Source organism: Tribolium madens, unplaced genomic scaffold, assembly GCF_015345945.1.
Source record: "Tribolium madens isolate multiple individuals breed KSU strain unplaced genomic scaffold, Tmad_KSU_1.1 Scaffold_96;HRSCAF=242;Tcas5.2_LG5, whole genome shotgun sequence".
In the NCBI taxonomy this organism is placed as follows: domain Eukaryota; kingdom Metazoa; phylum Arthropoda; class Insecta; order Coleoptera; family Tenebrionidae; genus Tribolium; species Tribolium madens.
In genome coordinates, this window is record NW_025401068.1 from 8,030,798 (window position 1) to 8,052,532 (window position 21,735).

Below are 21,735 nucleotides of genomic sequence, written 5' to 3' on the forward strand. Positions count from 1 at the left end.
TATTTACTACGAGAATCGGAAAGTAGAAGAAACAAATCGATTGCAATAAAATTTATGCAGGAGTATTTGTTTTTACTGTTCAGAAAGAAAAGTGGATAGTTTTAATTAAAGCCACTAAAATTAGCTAAAWTTTTTTCTTTGTCGTTAATTAATAAAAAATTTGYTTAAATCAATCAGTTTACTAGCAAATTATTATTTACATAGGTGTGTCATTTTCATATTTATACTTCGTTCGGGGAACGTATGCCGTTGTAAACTTGCGTGATCAAAGCGTGATTCTTAAAAAATGCCTTACCATTGGTCACTGGGCAACGTACATACGTCGTTTCACCCTGGAAGAAGGAGTCAAATGCTACTGGTGCTCAATGGCTCAGTTGGGCCGGGATTCGGTTTTTTAATTTTMAAATTTTGGCGCAAAATGAACGAGGCTAAATTTTTGTGCCGTGTAAGTTCGGTTTCAAGCGTAATCACTGCACAGGGTGAGCGAATGGAGTATAGCTGRTTAGAGACAACTTGTGTAAATACTGCCGGAGACCCTTTCGGCACAAATAAAAAGTAAAACTTCCGTATTTCGATAATATCATTTCTAGTAAGTTTCATTAAATAACAATAATCATAAACTTGACCATATTTTGCAGCTCGATGGTTTTCTTGGAAAAATAGTAGTAAAAAATAATGATGTTATGAAGAATCGCAGTCTTTAAAAGCAACCGTCCTAACTTTATTTTCGATTCTAATGGCTCATATTTCTTTGTTTGTCAGAGCCGCCATTATGATGGGACTAAAGCGTATTGAAACTTGTCAATGGGGTCACACAAGGAAAAAATATTGTTGATAAAAAAAAAATCGGCAACTTTCTTTACACCAGAATTTGTTAATGCGAAATAATTAATTTAATTAAGATCGAAACTGTCACCGAATCGAGGTGACGATTACCAATTCCGATTTCAAATGTCACATTAAGACTGTCTGAAATAATTGGATCAATAATTGCACTGCACTGTTGAAAATTCGGCGCATAGTCGCAGCAATAAATCCAATTTTTCTTCTCTCTTGAACATGATTTTTTCTTTCAGTAAATAGAAATACGAAAAGGAAACGATGAAGACGCGCTAACTACTGACTCTCGAAACCGTTCAGATCCCTCGAGCTCCTTCAAGTGTCGCCCGCCCAGCAGCCCTCAAGTTCAGTCAATGTTCCTAAAGAGATAGCAAGAGGACCTCCGGTCTGCGTGGTGCGTGTCCATTGGCGTAGTTGAAACGGCTTAATCATTGGCGTAGAGATTGCACCTTCGCTTTGCCCGATGGGGGGCGATACCTCCCCCGAGCAGCAGTACTCGCTGCGTTGGAATGATTTCCATTCGTCGATTCTTTCGTCGTTTCGACACTTGAGGGATGAAGAAGACTTCGTCGATGTGACATTGGCCTGTGATGGATGTTCGTTTACAGCACACAAAGTTGTGCTGTCGGCGTGTAGTCCCTACTTTAGGAGGTTGCTCAAAGCCAATCCCTGTCAACATCCCATCGTCATCCTCAGGGACGTACAGCAAAAAGACATGGAAAGTCTGTTACGGTAAGTAGGTTTTTCGAAACACCAACTCGAATAAATTGTGAAAGAGATATTTTTAACTACATATGTGTATTGGCAACTAGAAAAATTTTCATATTGCGGATGAAGAGATGCGAAGCAGATGGAAACATGTGTATTTAATATTGAATTAATTTTTTTCACGTATCGAACTAGAACTATAAGTAATTCTGATTTAAAAAGAAATTTAAAATTTAAACTACAACTGTAATTTGTAACTGGTGATATACAGGGTGTTTGATGCAATCAATAATACATATTCCGATACGAACTCGATTACAAATTTTGAGAAATTGAATAATCTTCTCTAGTTTGTTCACCTTTTAAAAAATTACAACGTTTTCAGTTAGTTAGTGATTAAGATAGATAAACTAGAATCATATTCATGCCGTCTCTTGATAGAACAAATGATAATTGTTTCTGAAAACAGCAGTTTATGACTATTAATGAAACAGTGATTAGTTTGACAAYTACTGTCATGGGTTTCCAAAAATTAAAGAGTTAGAATTGTATTTTTTGTATCCAGTGTTTTGTRACTTTTGTATATTTGGGTGCGGACATAACGCGCAGGCCTCGTAAAGTTGTGTGAAACACCCTGTATTCATTGGCGCAGTCAGAGATTGGGGGGTTCACTTTTGTGGTAGTAGTAGATATGTATGTACAGTCAAATTTAAAAAAAGTTGTCGTTATCAGTGTTACATTTTCGCATAAAATTAATTATTTTTGTGTAAATGAACGTTCTTAAATTTAGAAAAATAAATTACACTTGGCATCATGAAGTTTGGTAATTAGTCATAAAATCAATTTTTTTGTTAAACTGTAAATTATTTATTTATTATTTCTTCATTTTTGAAATGTCCTTGACGACCACTTTTTTTTAATGTGACTGTATGCACAGTGGCTAGCAAAACATTTCGGGCATTTAAATGTCATTTCAAGGCGATGTGGTTTGGGCTTAATTTTCATAACTTTCTTTTTGAACCCAAAAAACACATGCAACTAAATTAGAATTTGAAAAAATAAAAATATGATGATGTTTTTGCAACACAAAAAAATAATAATGAAAAGTGAAAAAAAAAAAAGACAAAAAATATAAATTTTCTTGGAAAATAGAAACGCAATATTGCAAACTCTGTATAAATTAAAAATGCTTTTGAAAAATAAGGAAGAGTGCAAATAAGTAAAAAAATCTAAATAAGTGGAATAACCTAGAAAAATTACCTTGCTTTGAAAAGAATATTAAATGACATTCTGAGTGGGACCCTTATAAGCTTTCCAACCTTTCTTGAAAAATTGTTAAGTCCAAGAAACACATGTCGCTATATTTATTTAAAGCGTTCGTCCAAATTGATTTTGTTATTCCAAATGTTAGACTCAGAAAGATTTAATGTGAGAAATTTTTGCGGATCCGTAGTAAGAGTCCTGCGGCTCTCCAAGGGTCCGCAGACCATGGTTGCTCAAAATTTAAAGTTAATTTACAAATTTGCAAAAATCACAGGAGCAGAATTCCTGTGGGAAATTCCTAAAAAAAGGAAAGATCTTAAACGTTGAGAAAAAGAGAATAAGTTAACTCTGCGTGTAAATTGGATATATAAAGCACTGACTTGACTCGAGTAGCGTCGATAAGCTTCTATGCAGGTAAAGAGCTTGCCGAAGAAGTCGAATAAAATAGAGATTCGAATCTTTCCACTGCAGGTGTCATTTAGGTGATACATTTCCAGCATCCCGGTGACAGCTTTCATATTTCCAGATAAGTTGTTTAATGTTCAAAAACGAAATCCACGAAGCGTGAAAACGTCGTTGTTAGAATTGATGGGTTTTAAATTTCGGTATTGTCTTTCCAGATTTATGTACAACGGAGAAGTTCACATAGGACAAGAACAATTAACGGATTTTTTAAAGACTGCACAAATGTTACAAGTGAGGGGATTAGCCGACGTACCGGCGGGTACTGCAGGACAAAGACTGACTGCTCCAGAGCAAAAGATCTCACCTGTAAGTAACATTTTCTCAATATTTTAATGGAGTTAGAAATTACGACACAATACGTTTGTTTTCAATGTCTTGCATTTATTTACTGAAACTTGATCATACAACCTTGGATTTTATATTATTTTATATGTTAATACGCCTAAATTGTTATTTGGCTAAGTTGTAATAAATTTTGGCACCAATTTTAATTACATTTATGACATTAAGTCTAGCATGCTATCGAAGTTCGACTAACCTTGTATTTTGTTTCTAATATATATCTAATTAAACTAGTTTATGATTTTTCAACCAAGTTCGGGGTAAAAATGTAGGCCGTTTAGCTCATCCCAACGCGCACCTATCTAAACTACCAACTAAAGTTTTAATTACCTACTAACTAATGTATGTACCCTAATAACTACGTTACGGCGTCTTATCCCTCACGTAATTTAATTAAATTCGGTTAATACATAAGTGAGTTTAGGTAATTTGTCACGKGTGACCGAGAGAAAATGCCAAATTCACRTCACATTTTTAATAAAATTACGGTTTGAAAAATGACCCCAATTAGATTACTATTTGATTGAATGATTTAATTAGAGAAAACTAACGCTCATCCGTATTTCTAGTTATGAGTAATTGCCACAAATAAATCTAATTTTACTAGCCGGACTAGGTAATTTTTTTACTCGAATAAAGGGCGGAAATGTCATTTAAAATGTAAAATATTGGAAACAGCTGCCCAACCATCCCCTAAAGGGCACGAAAACACCATAGACGTGACACAGATTTGTTCAAATTTTATTCGGATATTTTTGAGAGTAATTAAAGTTTCGGAGAAGTTGTAAAGTTYAGGCTGTAAATTAGGAAYAATCACTGTAGGGAGTCTATTGATAAATTAGTACTAAGGGACCAGAAAGGCGACCCATGATGCACTTTACTCCGTAATGTGAGAAAATGATGTATATGATGCCATTTATTTTCAGTTTTATTTATTTTCCTTTGGCCAGGTTAATAATGAAAATAGAAATAATTAAGATAACTTGCGTAATTATTTATTTAATTTTCAAGGAGAATCACGAAAATCTCATTTGTAATTAATGGGTACAGGTTTTATTGGTGGACATCTGCAAAATTCTGCAAACATTTTCATAATCATGAGACTAGTTTTATTTTGTGACCTTAGGACGATCTTAAAACTGAATGAATCAGTTAAATTTTTGTGCATCAGCAATGTAAATTATTTTATTATTTTTAAGAATATACATGATTCAAGAATAAAATTGTACGTTTCTCCACCACCAATTAGTGATTTTAGGACAGTTAGCGGCAATTATCAATTAATCACCGGAAACTGAAATTATTGAAAAATTTTCCATTAATCGGAGTCTCTCAGGTGCTGGTATTTTTTGCGCAGAAATATCAGAAGTAATGACCTCTGATCGATGATAGTTCGCTACACATGCAGTGGAGTGTAAAAAAATTCTAAAAGTTAGTCTTTTACTAAATATACTAATTACCACTTATTTCCTTTTGATAAACAACTTCCTTAAAATCAATCTCTCGTCTCGGTTACTCGGTTAAATTTTTAATGGAATAATTGTCAACGATAACCGCACCATAGATTTATAAACAATAATCAACAATTCAATGACGACCAGTAATAATAACTATAACTCAAGACTTGTCAAGTTTAAAAGGTCAAATTTAGACAATCATAAACTTAATGAAGTGAATTTTTGGCCTAATGCAGATTGGTAAACCAGTCTAAAGAATGCAGCGCTACTGAATTCCCCGAGCTAAATTAATGCAAGATCGGATGATTTTTTAATCTTGTCCTCAAACTCACCCAGACGTAAAGTTTATTGACTATCTGTTTACCGAGCTCATTGCATGAAATATTTATTTGTTTACTAAGAAAAATGAAAGAAGATGTCTATACTGAATTGCACTCATTATTCACGGTGAAGTACACGCAAGTTTTGATTTTGTGTACTAGTACGCGTTTATTATTCAAATTTCATTCATGAAAACAGTAGTTATACCACTCTCACCCCTCGCGTAATTTGGAAATCAATAGTGGCGTGGTATTTTTAAAAAAGAATTTTGATTAAACGCAATAAGGAGCTGCCGACAAGATTCTAGTAGAGTAGCACTTTTTGCTATCTACTTAGGCCAGTTTTATGGAATTCAGGTGCTTATATAAAAAGCAGTAGTTGATTTAGAAATAGATAATAAAAACAACTTTTTACATTAATTTATGTTAATTAGAGGCGAATACGAATCAATAGTACCAAGTCATAAATCACTCCCGCTCATAAATAAAACTCCCGAGGTGTAATTATTTTATGGATTGGAAATTACGGTACACATTTCCTGGATCTTAAATACCGAAAACCGAAGCTCTACTTCGTAAAAATTTGACGACCTTTTGAAATGACTTTCCAAAGCCCTGTTGTGACTTACCGCCTTGAGAAATGTTATTGATTTATTGCACCGATGACCATTATCGCTAAACGCCCCCGGTGAGCCGAAATCGACTCTCGAAATTAAATAAGAAAATTTGCCTACTCGTGCCCGAAGCCACTATTTATAGAAACGAATATTTCACGGTTCATAAGTTCTGTATTTTGTCGATTTTAGAATTCTTCATCTTTACCGTGGGCGACGGACCGATCAGATGCTCTCCGTGAGGGTGCTTTATCGCCGCCCCCAGCTAAAAGGTCCAGGAGTTCGGAGCGAGGGACTTACACTCCCGATAGGGGGCGAAGTCCTTCTAGGGGAAACGGCGACATGCAGGAATCTCTCCTCGGACAAGCCTTGGAAGGCGGCCCCACGATACTCACTAAAGAGGTAAAAATCCACACTAGTCTAAAAATTTAAATGTGCGGTTGCGTAACTTTGAAAGTCGCAAATGCCGAGCTAAGTGGTATTGAAAAAAATTCATTCAGTTTTTGGTGGTCAATGACTCTTATTTGCAGAAGGGAAATTCGGATTCGTCGTTGCAAGCACAATCCACTGGCGAGGACAGCAACAGCAGCGATACGGCGATGAGCGATCATGGAGACCCTGTAACCCCAAAGACTGAACCTTCCGATTACCCCATGTTAGACGATCATCATCCTTTCAATACCAATGGTGGGCTAATTGATCAGACGCGGACTCCGACATTTCCAGGCGCGTTGTTAGGTCTACAAGGTAAGATTATAACCCCTCTAAGTCTAATTTATTTTATAATTGCCTGTGTGGATTCGAAGGATTAGAGCAGACTAAAATATAGTTACAAGTAAATATTTGCGCTCTTGGGTAATTATCCTGTTAAAATTTCTACAATATTCGAACACTGGCAACTAAAAAATGATTAGTAATGCTCTAGAGCCTCGGGAAATCAATCAGRTTTGATAATCTCTCGATCACTTCCACACATCGCACGACCGTTATTGTCTATATTTCACGATACTAGAATGCCTTATCGCCAAATTCCTGCCATTTTCTAACGTTAACATTGTCCCAACTCGCTCGTTTAAAATGGAAATTTTTTATTTGCTTGTACTGACCCGGCATGACCTATCAAAACTCAAATATGTCGAAGACTTGTTGTAATATATTTATCAAATTCCAACTGTTCATTACAAATGGTTTAAGCCAAGTAATTTATGTAAATGGGTAAATGATGGTATTAATGTCAGACTTTTTCATTCAAAATCTCCCAGCGGTGATTGATGTATCCGAATGGATTCGACTGAAGAAATGAAACAAAGCGAAACTTGATTTTTCATATTTAAACGCGTAGGAAGCTTGCATCAACCAATTTCAAATTTAAATGTGTTATTACCGTAAAAATAAGAAGCGCAACTAATGTTATTTTGGGTGACCTCAAAGCAGCACGTTTTAGACCCTGGGTTTCAAAATCAATTACTTTGATGTAATCAATTTTATTTGCCACAAAATAAAAGAGATTTTGTTGCTTGTTAAATCAAGTGGCATTTTGGTTTTAACAGTTATCCACCTACATTATACACAAATACACATTTCAAACAATACAGTATTTTAAAATCATTTCCGAAGTAGGTGGGGGCTTTTGTATATAAGATAAAAATGTTTCAAAGACATTTGTTCACTGTCAAAGTAATTTTTATGATGTAAAGACTCATAATTTTTATAATTCACTGTTATAGAACGTAGTATGAAATTTCATTAGACAAATAAAGAAATAGCATAGTAGACCATTTTATATTTGTTTATTTTTTAAATGTTTTGTTTTCTCTTATTATTCGCCGTCTAATGTTTTTTATTCAAAACTAGTTGAGTACCGAAACTTTTCTCTTCATTGATTTGTATTGGCGTTTAGAAACGATTACTGATAATTTAATCATTTCATATAAGCTAAAATGAAGTAAAATGTGTTTACTTCATCTCGATCAACAAAGAATTCAATGGGAACAGCATGAACCATTAAATGTAATTTGTTATTCAAGATTACTCCGATAATCTGAAGTAAAGTGATTATATATACTTTAATCTTATTACGCTAATTACGTTTTTTCAGGATTCTTGGCGCTCCGATTTTTCATAGAATAAATATTTTAATGATTTATGTTTTTCTTTTTTTTCTGGTCTTAAAGTAGCTTTTTCTAAAGAATTCGTTTGTAATAAATCTACTAAAATTAGTTTTCGATACTTTATTAACACAGCTTTGATATATAAAAGTCATCTTATTATTGATGGTTTAWTCTGCAGGATTAGGAGGACTTATGCCAGGACCCTCAGGGATCCATAATAGTACGGACAATTTCGGTAAGCCCCTTTACTTATTTTTTTCTGGAAAAACATTGAAAAGTCAAACATATTAAATAGCCATATATCGCGCGTTTTCTCTCGGAAGAGAAATGTCGTTAATATTTAAGTATGTGAGGTGGTCAAACGGGAGTAAAAATCAAGAAATGACATCTGCCACCGGATATCTAAAATGGAACGCTAAAGTTTTTTATATTAAATATTTTATTCTTCTCCCGCATCGTGCAGTTTTGACAAGAGTCCTACAATATGTCAGATGACCTGGCAGTGACCAGTAAGGAAAAGTAATGAAAAATGAAAGTGACTGGAGGATTCTGAAAGAGAAAGAACCGAAGGGAAGATAAAATTTGGTCGATTAGTCGTGACCTGAGTGATGTAGAGGAAAAATTAAATTTGGTTTATGTGATGGAATTAGGGCGAAGATTTAAACTAGGTTTGACTAATTTGCGAGGAATTGTTGTTTCTGGAAGAGTGTATTAGACGAAAGGCCTTTTTTAATTAGGTAAATTTACACTCAAAAAGACTCTTCCGATAAAATGGTTTAGGGATTAAAAGAAAATACGCTTCGATAAGCAGCTTAACGCACGGTCTCGCCGTTATCCATTTTCCGGGACACACCGCGAAACCTTTCCTTCTGCTTTAAAAGAGTTTCGTCGTATTGTTTGCCTGTACCCAGCCATCGATTTCTTCGAGCCTAACCCCAAGTCCACATAATAGGAAATGAAGTGAACTCTATAAACATTCGGCCATAGATAATTTTGACGGGGGGCCTTCTAGTTGCTACGGTTACTCATAAAATTACGCACGCTTATTCCGGAAACTACCTATTATAATTGAATTTCTTGTAGCTTCCTCTACCGTATTAAAATTGTTTCCTCCAACCCCAGTCTTTAATTGCGTTTCGGTGTAAAAAAGTTTCGGCGACACCCGAAAGCACTCCAATTAAATTTGTATGAGCGTCTAAGTGAAGGGTCTTGCTGTAGGTGTCGCTGGGGCACCTCCGAAGTCCGGCCTGGACAAAAGAGGAGAGACATACGAACGGACCGTATAAATCAATAGACCAATGCCGGGAACGGGGGAATACATCCACAGCAATCTCTCGATGTTTGACTGTGTGCTTGCTATCTAGTTCCCCTCGACCTTCTGCCCCTCTTGAGCAGTTCGATCAATTGCAGAAGCGCTCGTTAAGATTGTTTACGCGCTACAACATTCACGAAAATGAAATTACTTGCACTACGGCCGGAATAAAACTTTGCGAAATCGACTTCCTGCAATGCTTTATTTTCACAAACATCAACATCTCGCAGAGCTGAGTTATAGATGTCGTTTAAGCATCTGCCATTGTGTTAATCCATTTCCCATTTTACTCCTGAAGCACTCTGAAATATTGTCAAGATCCACGATAAATCTTATTTTTCATACTCTTTTATTCCCGTTTATTGTTAATTTTTCGCAGAGGCTTTTTTTTATTGCTTAGTCTCAAACCCGATTTGCCTTCAGTGTCACACGTTGAGACTTGGGGAACATTCATTATTGCAGAAACCGGTTAATGTCATGAAGTTCAAGTATAATGAATGGACACAGAAAGAGGATATTTTTCCACAGTTTGTCAAAATTTTAACGATAAACATAAAAATATTGTAATTTTTAGAGTCCGGTTATTATAATGATGTTATTCACTTTAATCTTTCCGTTCTGATTGAGGTTTTTGGTGTCAACGTTTTTTCACCTGGGGCTACATCGAATTATTTTTACAGCGAATTACAGAAATATTTTCCATTCAAGGCTCCCTGCGTAAACAAAGAATTATATGTCTCTCAAAAACAATAGGAAATCTTGCTAAATTTAGAAATTTCTTGGTGGTTTGAGTTCGGGTTGATATATTTCGYGTAAAACTTTCATTTCCGTTTGGGAACTCTTAATTTTGAAGTGAAATGTTATTCTTTTCCGAAATGGTCTCTGGCTGACAGTGGAATAATTTAGTCGGAAAAACGCCGAATTTCTGTTTCSCCTTAAGTCGAAATAAAAGTCGATGAACTTGAAAATGCGAACCTTATTTTTATGTGGCGCTAGGATTGAGATGCATTGCTGAATAACACATTTATRAAAACATTTCGATTTCTGGAATATAAAAGGAAATGAACACATTTCAGAGGATATTTCTGTAGGTGTGAGAAAATCCCGAGAAAGCTCAGAAATACAGAAAAGCTGTTTATCACCGCCTGTACTCCGAGAAAGGAAAGGAAAATCCGGTGACTCGTCGAGCAAAAAAGGATGAGAAAAGCGTGGAGTATGTCAGTGTTTTGCCTTATATTACCGGACTGTATCAGTCGGCAATGCCGGCCCTCGTTATCGACTGTTCGTGCTTGGACGCTATAACGCACATTTATTACTTTATGTTCGATAAAGTCCCCATTGCTTTGGTATATTTTAAGAAATTACTCGTTGCCTACTCGTATTTTACTTTTACGTCGACAGATTACGTCTTTCTTGGGCATTAATTTTATTACGTTCAGGAAAAGGACCCAAGCATGGGCTTTTTATTTCACAGAGTAATGCTCGCTATTGCATGTCAGGARGGGAATAATGTAGTATAATGAAATGATATTACAACCAAGCCCGAATTTCGCTGTTATAGGTCACTTATATTTTTAGTTGCATGATTTATCGCGCTAAAATAATGATTTACCCCCACCTCCTTCATACATTTTTTAATTAAAAATTTAATAGGTAGCCGGAGCATACAAGTAATTGATCTCTTTTTTGTATCGTATCGTATTTTGTTTGTGTAAAGTATAATTAGCTTGTGCTTAGATGAAACTGAGCGTTAARTATACATTTTTTCACAGAACTAAGTAGTTTTAACGAAAAAATTAAAGAAATGTAGTTACTCATTTTTAAATTGTGTGCGAGTAGAGTCGATTCAAAAAGAGTAATTACTTTAATGATTTCAATTCGAACCAATTATAACCTCCATTATTTTAATAACTTTAAATTAAAGGATGTACTTAGCATTGCTCAAGCGAACATCTGAAAATCATTTATACATTACTCGCAGAGTGTTTTTATGTCAAGTGGGCAAATCAAAATAAGTAGCGTCWGAGTAATTGTAGTAATGCTCAAGATGGGGCAAGTAGGAAATAAAAATGGTCGTTAAGCAGCTCGCAACTCATACTTTACATTTGCGGGGATCCCCATAAAAAAGCAGATAACCAGTTATTAAAAAGGATTTATGGCTAATAAACGGAGGAATAGGAAAAAAGGAAACGGACTTGCAAAGATAATGGCCAATTTGGTAATTGGAAGTGCAATATAGAGTCGGGAAACACGAACCGCGTTATTTTTCCTAATATAATTTACTAATGCCGCCTCTGTTGTTACAGGGGCGGCACAAGCAAATGCGGCTAATTGTTCCTGGCAGGAGAAGCCCAAATGTCAATACTGCGGCCGGCTTTACTCAAACCCCAGTAACTTAAGACAGCACATCATAAACGTACACGTGCAGACGTCGCAAGAGAACTGGATTGTGTGCAACTTCTGCGGCAAAAAGTGCAAGACGAARCACTACTTGATCAACCACCAGCTCCAAGCKCACGGAATCAGACAGCGCCAGCACGCGCCCACTTATTAGTTCTAGTTGTTTATTGTTGTTTATAATTAGATTAAAATCGTATAAATGCAACTAAAAGTGCAGCGAGATTTGGCATTGCAGATGCCAGCACCACGGGACCGGGAAGATATCCTGCAGCAGAACAACCAGCTGGGGTATCCATCAAGTACGAGTGCCCRCTATGCGATCTCATTCTGCCCTCGATCAACGCGGCAAGATCACATATCGATGAACACTATCCTAGAGACAGTCCTTTGTGTCCTGTGACTGAATGCGGGAGGCGCTTTTCACACCCTAATTCTGTGCGAAATCATATGAGAAGCAAGCACTCCAAACAGTGGGACATTATGAAACAGATTAAGTGGAGCTTGTAGATTTTACAGTGCGAAACGCRATCACTGTGCTAAACGGACGCTTTAAACCTCATCTAATGCGCTCAGTGGACGTTTAACATGTTTGACTTTACTTAGAACACTTGCGTTATTGTAAATTTGTAGTTACCAGAAACTGTTGAGATGTAGTGATATTTTGATTGCCAGTAAATTTTTCAAATAAAATACTAGCCCTTTCATTATACATATATTCAACTTAAATACCTAAACAATGTGACTATTTTTTTTTTCTAGTTTCAAGACGTTCTTTGGACATGATGAGAGTCAGAGCGACAGACCCAAGACCGTGTCCAAAGTGCGGCAAAATCTACCGATCTGCTCACACATTACGAACTCATTTAGAAGATAAACATACGATATGTCCTGGTTATAGATGTGTTTTATGTGGAACAGTTGCAAAATCGAGAAATTCGCTACATTCACATATGTCTCGCCAACATAGAGGAATAAGTACAAAAGACCTGCCTGTTCTACCAATGCCCGCACCATTCGATCCGGAACTTGCCAGCAGGTAAGACCCAAACAATCAAAGATCATATTACTTGGGTAGGTACTTGCAATGAAAAAACAATTCAAACTGTACTCATTATTATCAGAGGTGGATAGTATACGAGGGTTTACGAATACAAAAGTCCATCTAAAATAAAAGAACTAATGATAGTTTTCTAGAACATAGAGTGACTAGATATAATTGTTTATTAAACAGTTTTGATAGATCATTGATTAAAGGTTTTTATTTTAATGTACAAATAMTTTTCTGTATATTAATATTGCCAATAAGTAAATTCGGAAACATAAATTATTTACTCAGTGAAAGGTCACACGTGTTATATTATATTTCCGTTCATAGTTATTTTCTAAGTGGTATTAACGTTTAAGCAATCATTTACTAATGACACGTATTAATGCAAATCGATAATTAATTGAAAGAAAATCAACTGTTAATAGGCCATTACTGGACAATTTTATCATTAAAGATGGCAAAAATTCGAAACTTCTTAATTAAATGTGAGAAATCTCCATCAAGTTTCYTTAATTTTTTTCAAACCTACATAATACGAAGAACAGATTGATATTGTATTTCACTTGTTAATTTTAATTGTTAATAATAAAGTTATATCAAATTTCGTTTTCTATCTTTTTTCTCACAAAGTTGTTTTAATTTTCCAGGTTGTTGGCAAAGGCCGGCGTGAAAATAAGCCCCGCGGAGCTGCGAGCGCGCGCGTCTCCGACGGGTCCGCGACGGTCCGACGTGAAGTTGGACGCGAAAAGCGCGTACTCTGGCGCGGCCTCGGAGGCCGGTAGCTCGATATGCGGCGACAACGACCCCGAAGACCTGACAATCTCGCACCAAAGGTATGGAGGGCTAGATTTAGCGCTGTCCCCGCCGTCGCACTACCCGAACTCTAACTTTAGGTTTAACTCGACGGGTCAGGCGGTGGCCGCCAAAAGCGTTGACTCTCTAGCCCACAACCTGTCGAAGGAGCCGTACCCCGCGCCGCTGCCCCCGCCCGTRTCCGGCGCGAACTCCACGGGGTCGGCCATTCTAGACACTTATCTGCAGTTCATCACAGAGAACAGCCTCGGCATGGGGATGATGTCGTCTGAGCAGGCGGCGGCGGCTGTGCATGCCGCCAAGCTGGCGCAGCTTAACGCCATGGGGCTGGACAAGGCCTCGCAGCAGCACTTCCTCGAGAAGATGCAGCAGCAGATGCAGAGCGCCAATGAACTTATGATGAAACGGAATGACGAGATCAGGCGAGGTGACGCCGAGATGGTTAATCACGAAAGAGAGCGAGAAAAGGAGAATGATGAGGGGGAGTCCTCGGGGGGCGAAGAGGAGGATTACAGTGAGGACGAAGCGGAACCGGAAGCGGTCAAAGCAGGGGAATAGTTGTACATAGGATGGAAGAATGAAATTTGAAAAATGCTAGAATAAGTTTGTTAAGGAATCAGTCGCCGCCACTCTTGCCAAGTATCATCCAAGTTAATACTCATTTATTCCATCCAACTACCTCAGTTTTTATCTCATAGAATATTTATTGATTACATTTCCTTTTATAGTGGAGGAACGGTGGCTCCACCCCTTCTACTATAATGATACTAAAAATTCCATCCGTCTACCTCAAAGATAGTATAGGTTACGAGTGCAAGATAATAAGGGTTTTCAAGTGTATACGGTATCTTTAGACATAGTTGAAAAAATTTATATTGGACTACGTTGCAGTTATAAAATAACTTAAAAATCGGTGTTTCAGTAGGCTGTTGTGTAGGTTTGTACTGCATTAGAAGTATCTTGCCGGGTTGTTCCTTGATTATTTTCGCAACGGGTCCGTACATTTCAGATTCAAGCACGCAAACTCAGATTTAACAAAATGTTTTAATCCAATTACCTCAAACTCAGGTCGGATCGATATCAGGATAGAATTTTACCGGTTCCTATATAAACTACTACACAAAACAGTACTTCCATAATAGCATTTCGTCAAGTCTGAGCCCGAGTGCTCTAACCATGGTCCACGTGTAAACATGTTTAATAGTGTGTATTTTGAATATTTTCAAAGATTACGTACTTGAATTATTAAATGTGTTTATCGCAACATGTATACATTCAATTCAGGTGAAAATGGTACAAAGCGTTTTTGCCTTTACATCAATATTTTTGTACGTAACTTTAAAGAAGAAATACTGAAATGTTACAACTTTTTGAGATTTTACTTTATTTTATAGAATGCTTCCACATATGTTCGTATGCTTCCCGTTATAAGCAATTCGTAGCTATATAACAATCAAATTGTACTATTAGACAAAACATACACTTGTATGTTAATTCATATTCATCTCTCAGGACGCTCCAATATCATTCTACCGAAGTACAAATTCCCGTATCACGTTTACAAGTTTTGTTAATTTTTTTATAATTTTTTGACAAACGATTCTCACATTTTCAGGGATTTTCTCAGATTCTTGCCAACAAGTATCAGTATCAAATTATTTTTACATTCTTAATTAGTCATAATCAGTGATAATTCGTCAGGTAAATAATAGCAAATAATCAGGTATCATCAAGTCATTTATTAGAAATATTCATAGATTCATTGTATCATCAGTCACTAGGTTAAGTGGAGATAGTGCTTCTTTATTAGAATTTAAACTTCCATTTCAACTTCCCCAGAACTCGTTGTTCCACCCACTAGTAAGCTTACAAAACAATTGCATAACAGGCATCGCGGTCTCGTCACTTACTAAGTAGTTCTTCCATTTATTTATATACTGTTGCAATAGTTATATACTCGTATTATTTACATATAAGTATTTTTTCTTAATTTTTTTTAATTCGTAATTTTGACTCAGAAGTACTTATTTTTATACCTCGCATATTCATGCTTGTCGCTATAAGCCAAGTTCAATTGGTAGTTCGTTGTTTCCCGGTGGTAATCATTGTTAAATGTTCATAGAAAGTATTTGCTTACGTTCAAGACAAAGCATAGGAATAGAATAAGAACTAGAATAGCGATAGCACTCGAATAGAGGTCATTGTTAATTATTGAATAAGATTAACTAGCATAGAACATATTGTTAAATGCAAATACTTCGATGTATACCAATAGGAGGAAGCACCTTCGAGTTTTGTTCTTAAATGGCTTGCATATTCGGTACCAGTGAAAAACCCATCGCTTTAACTTGTGAGTATGCCGTACTACACTCGATGATGGCAACGATTTAAGAGCAAAACGGATATGTTTAAGCAAATATGAGCTTGAATACTGTTCCTTCCATGATTAGACTTGACAAAACGAAGGAACAAAATATTTTTATGGTGCTTTTTGTTTCGAGAGATAACAATATTGATTTTGAGGTATGTTATTGTATATAGTCTCATATTTCTTGTTAACACGTAAACTTACGTGACGTTTCAATTTTAAAACTAGCATACTGTATATATTTTTATTTTCTCTAATACCAATAAAATGCAAATAATTATTATTAGGTCTGTTCGGATAAGAGACCCGCCAAATTTCTGCAGTTAAAATCGAATTTATTTGCGTTTTTAATGTCAGGTATTTGTTAGATACTCAATAGCTGCAGGATGAGGGGTGTTGACGATGTCTCATTATTTTAACGCTGTTGTGATGTAGTATTATTTTGATATTGTTGTTTTTTCACGTTACCTACCTCATTTTTATAATGATTAGTGAGACTTACCTCACCTTGACACGTATTAAAAACTCAGAAATGACATTGCAGATCTCTCTCCAATAATACTGGTATTTTTTGTACTTAAAAAAGAAACAAAATATCAAAAAAATATTTTTTAGTTTTAAGCTTAGACATGTACATACAAGTTGTTTTATAGAATTTGCAAGAAATGATATTAAGTATTTGTGAGAAATCCTTACGGGACTTATGGCGAGCTTATATAAGTGTGCAGTGCCATATATTAGAAGAAAATCTTTTTGCAACTTCTTGTGCGCAATAAATTGCAAAAAGCTTTGTGTTTTATATATAGGACTCTACAGCAGTCGTTAAGAAATGCAAATAAACCGGAGTAATGGTTCCTAATTTAGTACGGTTCCTCAACAATAGTTTTTATGAACAATAGTGAACAAGCCTTCTGATAGTCCCGTATTTCCTACTCACAGTTTTTCTTTCGTTGAGTTTTCATTTATTTTAATGTTGTATTATTACTATGTAGAGTGGAATATTGTGTAAAATGTGTTTATTGTTGAGGGACTGGGTGCCTTCAGAAAATAATTTACCAGCTGATCGTTAGAAACATCTAGCGATATTAAGCTGAACAGAGTTCCTAACATAACTCCCTTTACGAGAGGTGAAAATACATTTAAAAACAAATAACTTGTAACTTTTATATAGCGTAGTGAACCGTTGACACCGAAATATAGTTTTGCTAAACGGCAGAATCGTATATACACTATATTATTATATAAAATAGGTGTATGTGTAAGAGTATATAAACTGATAGGTATACCTAAAATACCCCCGTGTCCTTTTCATTATTTGCATTTCTTTTTTTACTATTATTTATGTTTGTACTTAAACGGAAGATGTGAAAATATTTTATTTTTGAGATTTTTATCGTTATTTGTAACGTTCTCTTTGTTTGTAATTAAAATGTTCCTAATATTTAAGTTAGGGTTATGTTAAGTTTTTATTGTCCTTGTTTAATTAGAGGTAGGTGCAATAAGATCAACACAATTAGTGACGTTATAAATAAATACCTATTTGCCATATTATTATTATTCTATTATTAATACGTTGTGTATTGCTTGGGTATCATTTATACATTATAAATTAATATTAAAAATGCCTCTTATTTTACTTCTCTTCAACCATTTCTTCTTTAACACTGTATTTCGAAGATGAAATGAGTGTGTAGTTCATATCTCGAAGTAGAAAAGTCAGTAGGTGAGTTCACTTATAAGTATAATAAGAACAAATAACTTTGAGATCACACGAAGTAACAATCGCAGTCTTATTATATTACACGTAAAATATGTGCTACTTACTATTAACTTTTACTTAATTCCAAATTACTAGTTTTCATAGTCATAGTTAATGAATGTGTTTGATTTGCATATTAATTAGCCTTTTGCGTTAAACGACTGCAAAAATATAAATTAAGTATAGTACTCATAACATACTCGTAAGATCGTTGGAAAAAGGTAATATAATGAAAACCAGTACCAAGACAATAGTGGAGTTGTATCTGTAATTTTTATTATGTTTCATGTATGATGTGTGTAGAGCTTTTGAGCTAATAATAACACAAATATAATATTTGACTCGGAAGAAGAAAAAAACCATTTGGCAGACAATTATTTAAGACATAATTTTTTGACAAATAATTTCCACAACCTTTGCAGTCAGGCAAGATTTACGAATATCATTACGGATATAGCTATCAAATAATTATGTTGATGAATTTTCAAATGAGATTAATGTAAGAAAAACCTAAATTCTCCAATCTAGCGTCACTACAGATCTTTCGTCTTGAATTATTATTAATTAAGTTATCATTTTTGATGTTATTAAAATAAATTTCATTAGTATTGAGACATTTCTTAACAATATTACAAGTTTTTAAAAGAGCTGCTTTTGAAATCTCAATAATTAAATTTGAGTTTAATTTTAAAATTTTAAGAATTACTCTAGTAACAGCCCTCGACTTCCACAAATTTTGGAAAAGAATTTAAGAAGAAATATATTTTATCTTAAACACAACTAATTTCTATTCATAATTTAATAAATACTTACTGTTGCAGTCAAAAATCACTTCGAAAATCACACACTTCACTTGGCGATAAATAAAAAAATAATGTGCACTGACCTTATATGGCATCTTTTTCTGCTACCCTTTGTAGCAATTCGCCTCTGCTTCTTAAACGGACCTACTGAAAATAAAGAAGCACAAAATCAGTTTAATGTGTTGTTAAATCAGTTGAAAATATTAAATAAAATTTAAATGTGATTTTTCTAAAAAAAATAAAAGGTATTGCTGACTTACCCTTTAATCCGGATCCTTGTAGCACGATTGCTTCCTCCATTTTCCCCATTGGCACTCACTAATAACTCGAAATTTTAAAACTTGTGCATTACTAAATACCTATTAAGTACTCTAAAATACTTAACACGCATGCACCATTTCTACACAACTTCGCACTGAACCACAAAATAAGTAATTTATTCGGATCGTTATTATAATACAATTAACTCGTACGGGAGCTTGGCTAGGACTGACTCGTTATTGTAATAATTGCCTTAAAAACGGCAGGATCCATAAAAACCCATTTTGTAAAAATTTCTTTGTAAAAGGTCACAAAATAATTCAATATTACACAATTTTACGTTCACTTTTTTGCACCTTTTACAGAACTTTTACCGAAAATTCATTTTTTTTAAAGGTTACAATGAAATTTTAATTTGCCATTAATCGATTTAGAAAAGGCAAAATAAATTTAATTTAGGACTAAACAAATTCAAATTAAGTTGTCAGTTACTTTACTTTTTCAAACATAAAATTAATCGCGAATTAAAATTTTATCGTAATTAAGAATGCTTTGTAAATAGTTTACAGATGTAAAATTTGTTTAAAACAAAAATCTGTTTAAGGGTACGCCACTGTTTTTCGCAACTTGAACTCAAACGTACAAGGTTTGCCGAGTTACTCCACCATTTTTTCACTTCTATATTATGTGTTGCATAACCTTCAGGCTAAAGCATTTTACTCTGTTCACTAAATTTTAAATTTTTAATGAGTTGACTCGTTACTCAATTAATATTTAAAAAAACTTAAAGATCACATAGATTCATAGTTTATATTACCTATCAACATAGTCTTATYTTATGAATTTTTTTACTGAATAATGGAGAATAAATATTAAGCTTCTGRAACGTTTTAATACTGTTATATAGGACAATAAAATATTTTGTTTGGGTTGAAAACATAATACCTTAAACATATACTTTTAGTTTTTAGTCTACATTAGATACTATAGTCTTAATTATCTTTAAAACTTGTTTATAACTCTGTTTATGTCATGTCGGCCCGGTAAAAGCTTAAATGGATTTAACCAGGTAGGTATTATTAAAAAGCAAGTTTTCAAAAATAATAGAAAAGTTTTTATGGTTACATTTATTACCTATTGTTGGAAAGCTTTTGTACATAAAAATCTTTATTTTAAATTCTTATTAAGATTTGGATAGATATGTTCTAGGGTAGCTTGCAAAACTTTTTTGCGCTGTTTCTTTTCAAATAAMATAAGTCATATTTTTTCCAAATCAACTTTATTATAATATATAAGATATCAGCAGTCTCTATCACATTTATCAATGTTTTTTGGGTGGTTCTTCTTCTTCAGGATGGGCGGCATTGTATTCCAGAGACCTTTGAATAGCCGCAGGGATTTCTGGCGCTACCGGAAGATGGGCTCCTTGAGGTTGGAATCCATTTTCGTTTGCGACATACTGGATGGTGTACACGACACCATCATCCCCTGTATATTTAAAACTACCAACAATTTCAGAAGCTGCGTTGTCAGTATTAGCATTTTTCAAAGAGCCTTGCTCATCGAAAGAGATCCCATTCCCAGTTTCATAAGATGTGTGGTAAGACCCATCGAAATTAACTTCTTGTTCTTGTTTGAGTATCGGGATTGGCTCGTTTGTTGAAAGAGACGCGGCTGAAGCCGTTACAATAATGGCACAAATCACCACCTGAAACAAAATTGTAGGTTTCGGTTTTATGATTATTTTCAGTACTTACAGCAAATTTCATGGTTGCGTTTGGAATTGAAGATTCAATCTAATGTAGACACTCCTTCTTCAGCTTTATTTATACTAATCACGGGCTCCTCAAAACGCTATGGTGTAATAGAAATTATATTGTGTTTACCAAATGTTACTCTCATCTTTTCCAAGGTTGGATCTTCTTCAAATTTCAAGGCTATGGAATAATTAACTGTCGATACCCAAAAATTTAAAATTTTGTTGCATCACTCGTATACATGCGACAAACATGAATTTAAAAAGAGTTTTTAATTAGACGTGTGTCCATCCCAGTGGAATGTAAGAGTAAAACGTTTAATATTCTGAATGCAAGGAACTAATTTACACTTTCATGACATTTTTGAATGCTTCCTACTTTGTTTTTTTTTATATTTTTGGGTTTAGGGAAGTGTGAGGCTGTATTTTTATATTGACGTAACTTTTTTCATTAAGAATTTAAATAAATATTTTATTTCAAAATTATATACAGTAGCTGGCTGTCCTCTAACACTTTGGCGTCAAGCAGTGACTTATTAATTAATACAAGATAATTTGATTAACATAATATTAGGTCATAACGTCAGTATATTAATAATTAGATAATTTGTATAATAACAAGTAACACCTAAAAAGTAAAAGTGTTTATGATTTTGAAGGTAATTAATTGAAATATTAAATCGATGTTTAAATAGGTATACGATTCGTTTTATGTGCGTAGGATTTATCGTTCCATAAATTGGCAGCAGTGTCAAGTTTCGGCAATGAATTTTTAAAAAATTTGCTACCCGTAAATCTCAATAGGTGAGATAGGCCGGATTGTTGAGCGGATGGATATCTTCATCAATAAATAATAATAATTTATGTGAGACTGTTTGAGTAAATGATTTATAAAATCCAAAGATTGCAAGTAAGTACAGAAACAGTGTAGAAACGGCAATAAATCTCACTGCTCGCAGTTTCAGCCACTGTTGCCTCTTGAGATTATTCTCCAACCTTTTGTCTTTTTAATTTAAGACTCTCTCGAGGTATTTTTGCTTAAATTGCGTTTTTAAAGCGATGATTAACTCTTAAAGGGGTCACAAGATTATTAAA

At 34.5% G+C, this 21,735-nt stretch overlaps 2 protein-coding genes across 11 annotated transcripts in view; one reads left to right on the forward strand and one right to left on the reverse strand.

Moving 5' to 3' along the window:
• The window catches only part of LOC123012639 (protein abrupt), a 25,584-nt gene extending 7,901 nt beyond the window's left edge, over positions 1-17,683 (forward strand). For 5 of the 9 annotated variants that reach the window (XM_044410683.1, XM_044410681.1, XM_044410680.1 and 2 more), the window contains exons 2-8: positions 1,077-1,572; positions 3,432-3,582; positions 6,202-6,411; positions 6,540-6,756; positions 8,299-8,355; positions 12,592-12,868; positions 13,528-17,683. In XM_044410683.1, the coding sequence (XP_044266618.1) occupies positions 1,304-1,572; positions 3,432-3,582; positions 6,202-6,411; positions 6,540-6,756; positions 8,299-8,355; positions 12,592-12,868; positions 13,528-14,251 (1,905 nt within the window). In that variant the 5' untranslated portion in view covers positions 1,077-1,303 and the 3' untranslated portion in view covers positions 14,252-17,683. Of the gene's footprint in view, positions 1-1,076; positions 1,573-3,431; positions 3,583-6,201; positions 6,412-6,539; positions 6,757-8,298; positions 8,356-11,738; positions 12,024-12,067; positions 12,544-12,591; positions 12,869-13,527 lie in introns of those variants that run through there. The other 4 variants (XM_044410685.1, XM_044410686.1, XM_044410688.1 and 1 more) reach the window with 4 other exon arrangements.
• Positions 17,684-20,064: 2,381 nt separating this feature from the next.
• LOC123012789 (cuticle protein CP14.6-like) lies at positions 20,065-21,020 on the reverse strand. 2 transcript variants are annotated; one of them, XM_044410925.1, is made up of 3 exons: positions 20,781-21,020; positions 20,642-20,729; positions 20,065-20,592 (listed from the first exon to the last, which is right to left on the reverse strand). In XM_044410925.1, exons 2-3 carry the CDS (start codon positions 20,651-20,653, stop codon positions 20,206-20,208), a joined length of 399 nt encoding a protein of 132 aa, XP_044266860.1. In that variant the 5' UTR covers positions 20,654-20,729; positions 20,781-21,020; the 3' UTR covers positions 20,065-20,205. The 2 variants fall into 2 exon arrangements, with proteins under 2 accessions (XP_044266860.1, XP_044266858.1); XM_044410923.1 differs by having other exon boundaries at positions 20,642-21,020.
• Positions 21,021-21,735: the final 715 nt, after the last annotated feature.